Consider the following 16,649-nt stretch of genomic DNA (forward strand, 5'->3'; position numbering starts at 1 on the left):
GGACTCTTGAAATTTTGAAAATCCAACGAGAATTTCTGTTTTTACAGTTTCGGGCCGTGATGAATGGGGCCTTTTTGCTTCCATGCATTTTTGCTTTAAAAAAATCACAATAAATTTTAAAGAAAAAAAAGTCAAATCCTCTCTTTAGAAATCACAAAAAAAAGAAAGAAAAGGAAATTGCTGACAAACAAAAAACCCAATTTCTTTTCTTGTCTTTAAAAATGTTTTTATTTAAAAAAAATGACAATAAAAAAAAAAAAATTACCTTTATTCCCATTCTCAATTCATTTTTTTAAATAATATTTATTTAAAAAAAGCTATTTTACAGTAATAAAAAAGAACCAATAAGGAGCAGGATGGTTGTTTCAGAGGATGCATGGTCTTAAAGTCATAAAATGTGGTGAAAATGTGTTTGAACTCTGTAATGCGTCTCGCCGCAGACCGTCCGGGGCTGACCAGCGTGGACAAGATCGAGCAGTGCCAAGAGGCCTACCTGCTGGCCTTCGAGCACTACATCAACCACCGCAAGCACAACATTCCCCACTTCTGGCCCAAGCTGCTGATGAAGGTGACGGACCTGCGCATGATCGGAGCGTGCCACGCCAGCCGCTTCCTCCATATGAAGGTGGAGTGTCCCAACGAACTCTTCCCCCCGCTCTTCCTGGAGGTCTTCGCGGACCAGGACGTGTGACTTAATGTTGAAACCAAGGCACACCCCCCCCCCCTCCTGAAAAAGGACTCTGGACACAGAAAGAGGCTTTGGGGGCAGAGGAATCGTGGGGGGAAAACGAGAGAGAAGAAAAACTGGATTTTGTGTTTTCTTCAGTGGGAACGTGCCCTGTAAACTTTATTTTTTTGTCCCTTTTTTTCTTTTTGTCAAACACCCACAAGACCCGCCACCTGCCACCAGCAAACACACACCGACTTCAGCAGAGAGAAACACTGTCAGTCTGAGAGGTACACACACACACACACACACACACACTCAGCAAACAGGTCCAGACACACACTGCCATGAGCGTACAGTGCAAACATATGCAAACACACACCTCTCCACGCCACTCCTGTTGCACCTGTATGGACAAACAGCTGTACTCACACACTCACACACTCACACAACCTTTTTTTTATCTCTGGGACCTGACCACTAGCTCCTCGGACCACCCCGCCCCCGCCATCTCACACACACCTTCCAGGCGCCCTCCGTGTGTCCGTGCAGCCCGGGCCCTCGGCCCGCAGAGGCCCCGTGAGCGTTTGTCAAACCTACCTCCCCCCTCCCCCGCCGTACTGACCTCCGTCTCTCTCACGTCCACACAGAGGCACATGATGCACAAAACACACCCCGACACTCTTACCTCATGTCTGAAATGTATTTCCACGTTTATCTGCGTCTGCAGAGAAACCGTCAGTCTTCAGTCAGTGTTTGGAGAAGTTACAGTGGCAACACTTTGTATGGAGCTCTTATCTGCACAGTGTTCCTGCACCATAAATGCATGATAGCTGCGCTCATATCAGAAGTATAATGTCCGTTATACTTATTATGTTATTATGGATCAAAATCAGTTTTCCTGTGCTGCCTTCGGACACACTTTTACAGGCATTTAAAACTCTGAAACTTGAGAAAATTGGTTTGATTTCGGTGGAAAACACAGAAAAAACTTCAGTAACACTGGCAAGATATGTCATGCAAAATGCAAAAAAAAGGAAAAAATGTCCAGAAAACTACATTATTAACTGTAACTAATTATATATAATTAAAATTATTTTACAAATGTCTTCAAAACCACATGCTAAACTAAGATGTGAGCATAACAGGCTTTATTAGCGTCTATAATCGTGTTTGCAGATTAACCCTTTGAAACGTGGAGCGACGTCGATTTTCTTGTGCTGTTTTCAGACGGAAGTATTTTATATTAAAGAAGTTTACACCCTGAGCAAACTGGTGTGATTCTCTACAAAAACGTGAGAAAAAAAGCAATGAGCAACCTGGTAAGAAATGTTACACAAATCAAAAGATTTAGTGAATTAATTTTAAAAAGCTAGGGGAAAATGTTGAGAGGAAAAACTATATTCATAATTATCATAACAACATATTTGAAATTATGTTACAAAATAATTACATATTTTGAATCACCTTTTTAAATAAACTTTTTTTTCTTTTGTTAATGAATTTTCATTGAGTTCATTTTTTTTACTAATCTTTAAATTTACAAATTTTTTACTAATTTTTTTTTCCATTTTTTGTTGTTTTCCTCTTTCATTGCTCATTGCCTTCTTTCCAAGTTTTGAACAGAAATCAACAGTCATCAATCAAACATCTGGTGATGTTTCAAAGGGTTAATATCAACACTTTATCCTTTTCGTGCATAATTGGTTGAAACTAGAACTCAAATAATTTTGAGCCTTTTCAAAATAAGGTGTATTTTAGCTGCAGGCTGCATAGAAAGTGTTTCCACTGCTTTTATTTTACAGTGTCTCTAAAAAATAGTTACAGAACAGTTAGAGAACATTTAAATATCACGACTTGAAATACTGCATCACTCATTAACACTGACAGCTAATCTAGAGTACTCACATACAGTTTATGAATACTGCAGATATATATATAGATATGTATTTATGCTAGAATACCTCTCCGACACATACCTCCTGTTTTCATTACCTCACACACACGACACCCAGATGTTTTTGACGTATTACCTCAGTTGTTTTGTTGCTCATCTCTTCCTCCTCAATAACCGCTGGGCTGCACAGCACTTCCTGTCCTCTCATTGACGCCCCCGTTAATCACACCGTAGCCCCGCCCCCCACAAATCCTGTAACAGGTTCAGTGCGGGCAGATGGCGGCGGCGGCGGCGGCGGGAGGGGATGCTGTCACTTACCTCTGCAGGACTCCCTCCATCACCCGTAACAAGTCCCATCTGAAACCGACAGATTCTACCTCACCTCTCACCTCAGTGCAGCTGCAACACACTGACGTTTATATGCAGGGCTCCCACGCTCATGGAAAACCTGGAAAAGTCATGGAGTTTCACAGTCACATTTTCCAGGCCCTGTCAAGTCACAGAAATAGTAAAATACTTTTGGAAAAATCATGGAAAATGGAAATTTTATTAAATGTATTAAATTACATCGCTGTAACATAACAGTGAAAACATGCCCTCAGAGGCTATTTCAGTATAAAAAAGGACAATTTCTTTACTTTAGGGGATATTTTTTATATTTAATTTTTGGTGATATATTTTTATTTTATTTTTTATATATTGAAAAAACTTTATTTTTATTTTATTTTTTTCAGAAAACAAGTTTGGAGTGCTTATGTTTGAATAGAGTTTGAATCGTATGTTTGGGCAGTTGGGGCTAGGAAAAAAAAACTGGATCATTAAAAAGTCCTGGAAAAGTTTTAAATTCTGTCCTTGAAAATGTGTGGGAGCCCTGTGTATGGACCGTATGTACACGGTGCACGCAGGCCAACACGGACCCGTTTACTCCACCGACAGCAGGTCTTTCAAACCGGATCAACACCTGACAGCTGACACGGCAGACTTCCTCTCATTGTTCATTTTGATCACACACCACGAGGGACCAACAGTCACTTTGGATTTTCTTCAGGAACCTGAAACGACAAACGAGGGCGGGGTGAATTTGTGACATCACAGTGTGCCGATTAAAGGAAACTGTCAGGGGACAACGACAGCTGGAAGCTGGGACTCCAGTGGAAGCCATTTTGGCCCGATTGGGTCAGGCCAACGGACTACTGTGGGTGGTGACTGGGAGATAAACAAACAGCAAGTGCGTCAGCAGTATTCGCCTGAGGATACGGTCTCACCCGGCCGAGGGGAGGGAAACGGCGAGCGAGTGGTGGCGCGGAGCGTTGTGACTCAGGCCAAGCCAACAGCCAACCGCCACAAAAAAAGAAGAATTTAAAAACGGACCCTCGCGCATTCAGTCCATCTCCAGATCCTTCCCTCGCCGTCGCAGAAACTCTCCGAGCGACGGCCCTATCCCAGAAACTTGTTATTAAACACTGCTGAAACAAGCTCCACCAACCATATCCCGAAAAACGCCATCCACGACAAATAACTATCAGGTTTTTTTCTGTTGCACTAAAACCACAATGTCTGTATCCCTTAGTAACCCCTTCTGTAACCCCGCCCCCTGCATCTTTCCTTTTCCTGCCTGTCTTAACAACACTCTGAACACACACACACACACACACACACTCCGGTATCTCAACCCAAACGAGGACTGTGACATGGCCTTCTGGCGCCGCCGCTCTCAGTGTTACCACATGCAGGGTATTAAAATAGATCCTGATGACACAGGGATACACACACACACACACACACACACACACAAACACACGTGACGCAGCAGCAGCACACACACACACAGCAATAGGATGATCAAGCAGTACAGTTTCACGCCCGCCGTGTCTCGTACCGTACTTTGCTCACTATCACTGTGAATGAAAGCCATGCTGCAAGCGAAACATGGCTCGGACAGGGAACCGCTGGCTTAGTAATCCTGACATGTTAATGTGCCTCCCAGAGGACGGTAATACAAATATACATGATACAGTATACAGAAGCATATATTTATAGATATAGATATATATAAATATAAATGTTGCAGTTATTGTTTGTGGCATTAGAGCTAACAGTGGCTGATTTCTCGCTGCCGGCCCAAATCTCATCCGTCTGACCGGTCATGTAGCAGAAGGTGTCAGCTGTATTAATATATTAATATTTTTGCATTGTTTGCAGTCACGTTGCATTCTGATGCTTGTTTGCCTTGTGGAGATCACTAACTAACCCTCAGAGTTTACCCACCTTTTGCATACCTCTAGATCACCTCATATAGCACAAGAAGTACCTTAAAAAGCCGAAATCCATCATCTCCAACGCTCCTGATTTCAGATTTGAGCCGGCAGCGCAGCCTCTCCGTCTGTCTCTCTCTTTCTCTCTTTTTCTCTCTTTCAGCCAAATGATCACTGGAGAAATCCTCCTCACCTCCCCGTCCTCTAAAAAACCACACCAGCACCACAGAGCACACTGCCTTCAGCCATGATCAGTTGCACCAGCATAGCAGAGAGACAGACCACCATCCGACTCACCAAAAAGCCATTTTTACCAGGACATCACTGCTAACTATGAGAATGATTCTCCATCCAGACAGCAGGCAAATCCAGTCACTGCTTTAAATCTGATCTCTTAATGACGCCATATTGTAATTGGCATAATTAACTGTTGGATAATGAAGCAATTTGCTAAATCTATATGACCTCAGTTTTCATCGTCACAAGGCGACCAGGCGACAAGTTTTCCACGAGAAACACTACAAAAATAAAAGTAGAGTGTAAAGTGTACTGACTGCCTTAAAATCTTTTTACGAAGTTGACTGAATTGGAAAAGACAAGTTAAAGTAACTTTTAAATGATTAAACTGCAAAATCTGTCAATTTGATTTTACTTTAAAAAAGATATGAAACCGATTGTCTTGAAAAATATATAATAACTATTAATCTTAATTTATGTCTAATTATTATCTTATTGTTTGGTTTGCTTAAAATGTAGTTATATTCACTTGATTTTGTGAAGTTGTAACTTAAAAATGAAAAATCAATCTCATTAAGTCTTAGCAGCTTCAATAAACTTCATTTCAAATGACATTTTTAAGTTGCAACAACTTCACAAAATCAAGCGAATAGAACTAAATTTAACAATTACATATAAAGTAAACAATAATTAAGCAGTTGGTTTCCCAGATTATTTTAGGAAAGATCGACTCGTCATGGTACGATAACCGTCATCTTTAATTCCACGGTATACCTTGAAACCGATATATTGCTGCAACCCTAAATTCAACTTGTCTTCTCAGATTCAGTCAATTTAATAATTCAAGGCAGCGCGGACACTAACTTTTTAAAAATTAAAATAGTTTCTTTTCACACTGAACTCGCGATGCTTACAAACGTATGAAAAACTTTCTTCTTTTCATAAGTGGAATCTCAAAAATGAATAAATGGATTTGCTGTGCGTGTTTGAACGCGGCATTAGTGGTGGTACACGAGGCAATTTTGCAGGCAAAGCCGGATGGAAATGCCTCCGATTATAACAGCCGCCGAGTCAAACACTTGTTTCCTTTTGACAGTGAAACAAAAAGTTTGCCTCGAGTTGCCTGTACACCGTGCACCACTCTCCACACTTCCGACCCGAGCTGCAAACGTCTCCGTCTTTTCTGCACAGTGACCACTGAATTGTGTTTTCTCTCTTTCAGTCTCTCTTTCTCTTTCTCTAACTGTCTCTTAGATTAAAGTTTTATGTTGCGTTTACAATAAACTAAAATGTGAACTTGATGCTCTGGAGCTCTGCTGCTGCAGCATAGCACAAAACTACAACAACCACTCTGAAGCAGTTCAGTACTCATGCAACTTCGTTTCCACAGATACTTCTACGACTTTTACCCAGGGAAAACATCTGTAAGTCAACATCCTCTCTCTCTCTTGCATCTTTTCCCGTCCTTGCACCTCCACTCCGTCCCTCCTCCCGACGTTCCCATCCTACTTCCTGTTATTTTCACGTCCTAATTTACAACCCCGTCCCCTTTCCTCTATTTATTTCACTCTGTCCTCTCGGTGTGCACCTTCCTTCCTCCTTCCCACGAGCACGATCACAGAAACCTACCCCGACTCATACTAGCACTCTTTGGTGGAGATAGTCGACAATCCCTGCAGGAATATGTCCACATGTGGAATGTAAAATACTGAAATTGTACGATTAAAGACACGGTGTGAAGTTCCACACTCATGTTGATTTTTGATGTTGTTGATGTTGCTTTCGTTGTGCACCAAGTGTTCGTTGTTCTGCTTATTCTAGAGTGGATGCAAGCGGGGTTAAAACCTTGATCGTGTGACAGACTGCTACTGATAAGTCCTTTTTTTCTTTAATATAGTATGTTTATAAAAAGGCTTGTGGTGTGAGGACAGATGAAGTGACTTTGTTTTGGATAGAGAGGAAAAAAACGTTTTTTTTCTCTCTGATTATTCTTTAAATGCCGTTATTAATTTGCATCTGATTTATCTTGGTAAGTGAATGTCTGTCTATCTGTGTTGATGCTTTACTGTGATAAAAATGGCTGTATATGCACTTTCAGACCATCGTTGGTGCAGTGGTAGCTAGTGCTCAAACGTCACCCAAGGGCCAGGGTTCAAATCACCTTCAGTTGAGCTGAAAAATGAGTCTGCGTTGATCGTTAAAACAGCCTGCTATTCAATTTCTGGGATATATAATCAGATTTAGCATTTAAACTTTTAGTTGCCTTATTCTGGTGTTAAAATATGCGTTGAAATGTGCTACACATTCATAACAACACCATGAAAATGATGTGAAGGTAAAGGCCCATTGGTCACATCAGATGGGCAGAGATTTGACATTAAAGCTAACTTAGCATTGTGTATGCTAACACTTCAATATGTAATTTGGGATTAATTTCATCACTTAATGTATAACTGTTCAGTGACAAAAACTTTGCAATATTTTGGATTTTAAGTGTAGATTTTCCAGAAACTACCAAAAACAAATCTTGAGTTTTGAAAGAAAAAATTTTAGTTTTCCCGCCTTTTTTTTGTTAGCCTCCGCTAAAACACTGAGCTTTGAAGTTATTATTTAAAGGAGCAAACGCGATCATACTTTTTCTCAAATAAAGAAGTACTTTCTTAAAGACCTGTTGGTCACATTAGAAAAGATAATCTGACAAGATTTGGCACCAGAGTTAGCGCTGCTGTGTGTATGCTAGCACTTCAGTATGTAATTTTAGGTGATTTGCATTATTCAAAGTTTAACCTTTTAGTAACATCAACTTCACAATGATTTGTAGTCACACTGTAGGTTTTACAGAAATGACCTAAAACATTTTTATATATGGAAAGCCAAAAGTTTAGTTTTCCCGCCTTTTTTTTAGCTTCCACTACTGCTGTCTGGAAATGTACACTATAAATCCTCTTGGGCCTTTAAATTGTCTCCAAGGAGCAAATCTTATCAAACTTTTTTTTTTCCAAGAAACAATCTTAAATCTAACTTTTATCTGCTATCAGAGTCACTGCAGCTAACTCGCTAGATGCTAGGATACATTGGTAGTTTGTAAACAGGACAAATTACACTTTCTATCATGTAGAGTTTAATGTCAATTCAGGCTCAGGTCACATTGCTTTGTCATTATGATAATATAACTTGTTTTAACTGAATTAGGAAGTGGAACTCAATGTGTTCTTATATATACACTCCCAAATTAAAATAATTAGCCTTCTACAACCAATATTTCCCGTTAACAAACACTCATACTTGATTTATTTTTTCCCAAACTTTTATCTTGTCTATATTATCTGCAATGCTTAGCACTTGTCTCTTTTCTTGTCTTTTGTGCATCAATGGGCCAAAATCCCATAAAATGGGGTTTATTTCCTTCAGTTAAAAAAAACAAAAAAACTCCAGCTAAACTCACAGATCAATAGATTTTGAGTAAAACATTTACAGTTAATGTTTTTTTAGGGACTGTACGATAGTTATTGGTGTGGGGTTAAACGCTATGTTTTGATGTCTTGCTCACACAACAACACATTTTGAGTACAATGTCACTTAACACGCTGATTAATTAATACGCTTGTTTTTCTAAGGGACTGTACAAAAATTATTGGTGCGAGAAATGCAGTTTAACTGTATGTTTCACTGTTTAAAAAAGCAAGACTATCCACAGCGGTATTTATTTTGTTTTGACCCAACATCACAAAATAATTTGACAGAATCAGAGCTTTGATCGAGCCCAAAAAAAATTATACCCGACCCCTACATGACCCCATAATAATAATTTCTGTCCAAGTTTGACCCGAGCCCTAAAAGAGAAGTTTGGGGCTCGACCCCATTTAAAAATCCATTTTTTTCTGTCCTGGTTTGCTCTTCCACTCTTTCGCCGTAAAATTGGAAAAAAAATGTGACCCAATTCAAACCTGGGGTAATACTGAGAAATTACAGCCTGCTTTGGGCAGAGAATCAAAACTCTACTGGTACAACTTGATGACAACTTGAGAAAATAAATAAATAAAGTCACATAACACTGTCTCACTAATAATTTTCACACAGTCCCTTACAGCTCATTATGGATAGTATTTTTCTATTTCCAGCACAATTAATAGGTTACTTTGGGGAAAATGTTTCATTATTGTTAAATAAGGTTTTGCCAAATCCACTGTCCAATTAGTTGAACTGAAAGTGAATGAACCTGAATCCTGCTTTCCACAGTTGCTTGGGCTGTATCACTTGCTAAGCTGAGCATTTGCTCGTACTCCTAACCTGGGTCAATAAAAAATAAAAAATATATATCACCTGCATCCTGTTCTTAGCCTTTAGATTGCTCAAAATCTTGCGATGTATGGAACTGCCGTATATTAATCTCAGTGTCGTAACAAAAATATTGCTTTTCATGGATAAACAGCCTCACCACATAGATAAGAAAAAAAATATCACAAAATAGAAACCAAAAAAAAGAAAGATTTATACAACTATTCATACCTCATTGTACTGCATTGTGCCAGAGTAAAGGAGATGAAGTGATCAGGCTCAAGCAAGGAAAAACACAAGTGGTCGGCAAAATGGACCCAGCAGTGGTCTCAGGAAGATTAAAATGCGGCCCCAAATTTTTGAATAAAAAAATTGGCGGCTTGAATCATTTTTGTCGGGACAGTTTAGTTCCCGAAATGTAAGCTGGACTGAAAAAGAAAACACTCAAAATGTGTTGTAGAGGGTTGAGGAATTTGCTAAAAATGCTTACAGGATCTGTTCAGGTTGTACATCATTGTAACAATGTTGTGACTCTAGAAAAAAATGTTTGAAAATTACTGCACTTTGTTATGTCTATAAGAAATTGATAGCATGAAATATGAAGCCATGCTTTGAGTATTTATCATCAGCTGGCAGATATATATTCCATCTCTACGTGTTTTCTGCCCTGACAAACCAAGAGAGGACCGATGCATCAGCAGGACAAGCGTTGGGGTGCATTGAGTGGTTTGGCCAATTTAAATCCAAATTACACTTTCAAAGAGTCGGTGACGGCTAAGAAATCAAAACTGGTGCTCCTGCCCCCCTGAAAAGCTTTGAAGAGAGATGTAATCCTCTTCAGGCCTTCAAATCTCAAGTGCAAATATGCAATTACACACTTCCTTGTGTACTTCAATTCAGGCCAGTAAATTGTGCCTTGAACGAGAAAAGTTCCCAAACTTCCCGTGATGAAAATGTCCTCTCTTGTTTTTGCTCCTCCCCCCCTGCAGCTCCCCTTCACAGTGACTTTATGCAGTAGCACACAACCCTGCAGCCCAAATCAGTGTATCTGAGAGACGTCATGTGAGGCCCCCCGCGCACGCAGTAGGCTATTCCCCGTTTGCAAAGCAGCCATAATTTTTTGGCACAGCACAGTGTTGAATGTAAAGCTGAATGAGGTTGAAGCACCCCAGACGAGAGTTTGATGGTGTTCTTTTATAATGCTGGTTCGTGGGTTTGTAATGGGCACGGTTGTTGTTTGTCTTGTTTTCTGTGACAAATCATTCATGGCACAATCAGAGAATGGCATCTCAATGGCTCAAAGCTGTTCGTGTTTGTGGCTATGTGACATTCATTTTCGACATTATAAAATTATTTGATATCAATTTTGCCTTCTTTGTCTTTGTCCAGCGGCACCAGATTCCTACGTGTTAAAGGTTAACCAAAATCTTCACAAGGGAACATGTTCCAGTGTAAATCTGATCCAAAAATTAACAACACAGGCAACGGCTATTAGAGGTTTCCTTTATGTTGCATATAGCTACATGTAGCAGTGTACTCTCAGCAAGGGAATGACTTAAAATGAAGAAAAGTGGCATTTTCTACACTGAAAAATCACCAATAAAAGCTGCTAAACACAACCGCACATGTTCCAGTAGGAAAGTGGTCAAAATCTTAAAGAAATTCACAACCTCAGCAAAGACCATGATGGGTTTCCCTAATGTAGCATGTAGCTACATGTAGCAGCGCACTCGTGGACAAAAATCAATTGTAGCAGAATGTTGCAGCTTTTTTTATGAAAAATCATTAATAAGCTTCTAAACCAAAATTTTCACAACCGAACATGTTCCAGCGGAAATCTAGTCCAAAAATTAATGCATGTAGCTACATGTAGCAGTGTACTTTCAGCAAGGGAATGACCAAAATTAAGAAAAGTGGCATTTTCTACACTGAAAATCACCAATAAAAGCTGCTAAACACAACCGGACATGTTCCAGTAGGAAAGAGGTCAAAATTGGGAAGAAATTCACAACATCAGCAATGATAGGTTTCCCTAATGTAGCTACATGTAGCAGTGCACTCGGGGACAGGAAACGATTGTAGCAGGTTGTTCCTGCTTTTTCTATGAAAAATCATTAATAAGCTTCAATACCAAAATTTTCACAACCAACACGTTGCAAAATATTATTAAAAATCTGGGCGATATTAGCAACATTGACAGCCAAGATTACAAGTTTTCCTGCCGTTAGCATGTAGCTACATGTAGCAGTATAGTCAAGAAATGATTAGTTTGATTCCCGCTGCAATGCAGTGGAAATAAAATCCAATATCAGAAAAAAATGAACATGGGCAGCCAAGATTAGGCCTAGGTTTTCCCCTGATGTTAGCATTTAGCAGCATGTGGGTTAGGGTTAGTCGTCTCAGTTTAGACCGTACATGCGAATAATGGACATACACGTACCTAAGCAAACTTTTTACCTTTAAGATCAGTTTCCCCATTTTTTTTGCAATCAGTTAATGGAAAAAAACATGCACATTCAGAGGATAAATACTAGTTCTTAGACAGAAGAACATGTAAAAGATGGAAAAATAGATTCTGCACACACGAACATATAATGACCACAAAGTGAATTTCATCCACTACTAGCACGCCAGTGTTCTCAAATTAAACTAGTGAATCTAATTTCCAAAAATAGTCTCTATGTGCTTCATCTATATGGAATTAAGACCATTATTGTCTGCAGTCCTCGTTATAGTTACACTATACATGTTTAGTCTGAATAAGGGACTTTTGCTAAATCTGGAAACAGATTAGACTCGTGAAAACCTGCTGATGTCAAATTAGCTTTAGCAATGTTGTTGTTGTTTTTGGAGGTAATGATGTAACAATCAGCAGCTTTGCTCTCCACCAACCCCCTCCATCCCTCACGAAAAAACTCAGGAGGGTACAGCTGGTACAGAGCAGATGTGCACGTGTGTGTGTGTGTGTGTGTGTGTGTGTGTGTGTGTGTAAAGAGAGATTTACATAGATTGACAGGCTGGGACATCCATTACAGATTTTTCCCCTCAACTAAAGGAAAAGTGCTCGCAGCGAAGCTCTAAAAATAGATCTGTGTGTTTTGATGATGCTCATACTCGCTGACATCTCTTCTTTATCATTTTGACTCCTTTGCAAAGAAAATCCTGCACCTTCGCACACACGCTTGCCTCTGATTGATGCTGCTACATGAAGTATACCTGATTTAATTTCATGATGTTTCGTAATGTTTCATCATGGTGTTCGGAGTTCGTTAAAAAAAATCTGATATCAATTCATCAGATGTCAGATCCATATCAGACAAAACCTATTCTTTACTGCTAAAACAAGTTTTTCTTATCAACTCGTCACGTGTTGCTGCTTCCATGTTGGATTTCTGCGTCTACATATTACGTTTTAGGTGTCCTTCTGTGTCTGTCGTTTACGTTACGGGATGCTGCTCCTATGATGTCAACACAAGCACATGGTGGGATGATGTGGCACGTGGTTATGTTTAGAAAACAAAGTCACATGACGACCAACTGTGGGACGTCAACAAACACGTGCTGGCACAGATGGTTTGGTTAATGCTCAGAGGAAACAAAGTGGGAAGAGAACACTGGACTCCCACATGAAAGTCCGGGGTTTGTTAGATCCATCCACCACCCCTCCCGCACACCGTATTACATTACGTCGTTGTCATCAGCGTTTCAACCTGATGCTGTACAGCGGCGTATCATGCAGACGTGATAGGTTCTGTCCAGCCGCATGTCATGCTGCCGCGGCAGGTGCCACCCAGCCGTCCAGCGGCGTATAATAACACAGCTACCGGTTTTGTCCGGTCTCGTTTTCAGCTGATGCCGTCCAGCAGCATATCATGTGGATGCGAATTCTGGCTTTTGGTGTTGGGATCACACACCAATAGCACTGTTAAAGCGTCTGTATTCAATAAATTTGTCGTGAGAACTGGCCAAATATTCAGATGCAGTACTCTGGGTTTTTGTTTTTTATTACTGCGTGATTGTATCACATAGAAATATTCTGGATGTTTTTTGCATCATTTAATGCAAATGTTCCCAAATTCAACCAGTATATTCTGTACATTTAAAAATTAGGGCTCACTGTTTAAATTAAAAACAAATTTCTATTTCTTTGAACAATGTTTGGCTGCTCGACCGCCGAGTTTGTTCACTGACCCTCCGGCAAGGGCAGTTTAAACGGCTAAAGATGAATCTACCAGTTAGAAACAACTTGTTTCAGATGCTGCTGATCTCCATGGTGCAGTCATACTTCATTACACTCATCCACCTGACTCTCCCCAAAGCACACACACACACACACACACACACACACTTGAAAACACATGGCTGCCCCACCCCCACGGACTCATTCATGCAGACGGGTGTTACGTAAGAGAGTTAGCCTCCTCTCCTAACAGACTCGACCTTGTGTCAACTCCACGCATCAGACCTGGACGGAGATGAAGAGAGAAACAGACAGACAGATGGACGGATAAAGGGACAGAGAGAGAGACAGAAAGAGAGAGAGAGAAAACAGATGAGAGGCCAAAAGAGACAGAAAAAGACAAGCAGGAGGGAAAACATCAGGGAGAGAGGCCCCAACATTGAGCTCAAACCTGTGGAATGCGCACACACACACACACACACACATACACACACACACACACACACACACACACACACACACACACACACACACACACACACACACACACACACACACACACACACACACACACTCACACACACACACACACACACACACACACACACACACACACACACACACACACACACACACACACACACACACACACACACACACACACACACACACACACACACACACACACACACACACACACACACACACACACACACACACACACACACACACACACTCTCTCACACACACACACACACACACACTCTCTCACACACACACACACACACACACACACACACACACACACACACACACACACACACACACACACACACACACACACACACACACACACACACACACTCACACACACACACACACAAGGAGGAGGCGCCTTTTAAAAGGCTGTTGGCAGGATGATGGGGATTTAGAGGGACGCAGCGGGGGGGTGTAAACGACTGATGTTTTGTTTTGATGCTGAACCGTCGGCATGGCGAGGACCATTTTAAAAAGATGAAGTTGCGCACTTTAATAAATCAGATGACACTAGCCCCTCATACATATCGAATATCGTGCCTTTACGCCATCCTGTATATGAGGTAGGATCGCAGAAATGGGGAACAGAGCTGTCTGACCTTTGAGCCGCCACAGGAGGTAGAAACAGTCCGACACGTTCCCGCTCCAAACTCGTCACATGGCGCCGCTCTGTCAGTGACCTTCCACGTCTGGGTCGGCTGCCGTATGCTTTTACCATGATGTCAACAAATGCACACGGTGGGATGAAGCAGCACGGTCCTTATGTTTACACAACAGTGCGGACGACACGATGGTCAGATTTGGCAACGCAGTCCCAGACGGTTAGATTTAGGCGAAAGAGGCGCATTGTGAGGTGTAGAAACAAAATACACACATACGTCCACACAGGAAGCCAACTGTGGGTTCCTTCATGAAAGTCAGTTGTTTGTGGGACCCATCACCTCCCCACCCGCTTCACCCCATAACCGCACTCGCACTCCTTATATTACAGTATTACTACCTGACGCTGTCCTTCAGCGACATGATTCGTTCCGTCCAGCTGTGTTGAAACACGTTGCCGCCCATGTGGACTTGATCCTGCAGTTTCCATAACACAGTCATCAGACTATTTCTAAACGCGTGGACTCCCATTAACCCTCAAACTGCACACTCTGAAATTATTTAAATAGAAAATACACCTACGTCATTTAAAAAAAAAAGGCAAATAAGGTTTTACGCTCTTATGCGGTGGTATTTTAGGATTTTTGGAAAAAGCCATATTATAAACACTTTTTAGTCTTTTCTAGGTCACATGATGCTCTGAGGTCACATGATGCTCTGAGGTCACATGATGCTCTGAGGTCACATGATGCTGTGTCAACGTGCTTGTCAGTAGGAACTGGCTCCCTCATGATGCAGCAGGAGCTACAAGAGCTGTTATTGCATCACACAACTCTGAGAATGTTTTTTAACCCACAATTCCTCTGTGAAATCGTGGACTACATCTCCCAGAAATCCCTCATACGTGGCCGCTCCCACGTATAAGGGGCTCGCCTTTCCCTCATGGCTCCATAACACGCCTACGTGGCCTCGGATTGGAAATAATGACGGCTAGTGCGGCAGCTGCAATAGAAATAAAGCTGCTAATGTTTTGAACATCTGTCGCCATGGTTACTGGGATGTTGTCACCTGAGAAGAAGTTGTATACCATCAGTCAGTGGAAACTCAGTCAGTTAGACTGCCCCATTAAATCCTTTATATGTTTTTTTAAACATCTATGAAACCAAAACTTAAGGCACCCAGATAAAGTTGCATTGTGTTACATAATTCTGCTGAACAGCAGCAGCAGATTTCTGTTATTTTATTGTGATGCAGGTGAAGCTTGCAGTTTAAATTAGTGACCCAGTTGAGCTCAGCACTGGTACAACTGGTCCTACTGCTCCCTCTGCAGGACAAAGTGCTGACTAACCACCGTGTTCTCGTCTACTACACCGCCATACATCAGAAAATACATGTTCTGTTCATTTACAGAAGTATTCTGCCACATATGTTTCACAGAAATGTAAAATTTTAATGAAAAATGTGCAATCACAACAAAACACAACCAAAACCAAACCAAACTGTCAATAATACAACAAAAGTAAGACAGCCAAATCCATTTAAAGACATAATAGAAAACATTTCTGCATTCAGTTTTTAAGAATGATTGCTTTTATGTTTTGTTGAGTTGTGTTCTTACATTATCCAGAATGTTTCCAACAATGTCCAAAACCTAGAGAAATCTGTGATTTTATTCAAGGTGTGCTTCATTTTATCTCCTGTTAACGGTATCATATCCTTTTAACCCTTTCTGTTGCTTTTTCTCAGCTTTTTTAAATTGTTGTTTTAATTTTATTTTTTCAGTAATTACATACCATTTTTTGCAACTCACTCACCCAGAAGAGACCTTATTTGTCAATACTGATCAAATCAAATCAAATCAAATCTTTATTTGTATGGCACTTTTCATACAAAGAGTAACACAAAGTGCCTCACAGAGATTAAAAACAATAACAGAAATGAAAAACATCAAAGAAAATCAAGAAAGATACAGACAGCCTGACCCTCCCACCCCCACAT

The 16,649-nt window shown here is 40.7% G+C and overlaps 1 protein-coding gene across 5 annotated transcripts in view; it reads left to right on the top strand.

The window, feature by feature from the left end:
* Nucleotides 1-10,698, top strand: part of LOC121956318 (thyroid hormone receptor alpha) — a 114,796-nt gene extending 104,098 nt beyond the window's left edge. For all 5 annotated transcript variants that reach the window (XM_088069326.1, XM_088069327.1, XM_088069328.1 and 2 more), the window contains one exon: nt 441-10,698. In XM_088069326.1, the coding sequence (XP_087925452.1) occupies nt 441-691 (251 nt within the window). In that variant the 3' untranslated portion in view covers nt 692-10,698. The remainder of the gene's footprint in view (nt 1-440) is intronic.
* The last annotated feature ends 5,951 nt before the right edge of the window (nt 10,699-16,649 follow it).

This window comes from Plectropomus leopardus, chromosome 18, assembly GCF_026936395.1.
Source record: "Plectropomus leopardus strain MGB_pleo_1.0 chromosome 18, ASM2693639v1, whole genome shotgun sequence".
Taxonomy (NCBI): Eukaryota; Metazoa; Chordata; class Actinopteri; order Perciformes; family Serranidae; genus Plectropomus; species Plectropomus leopardus.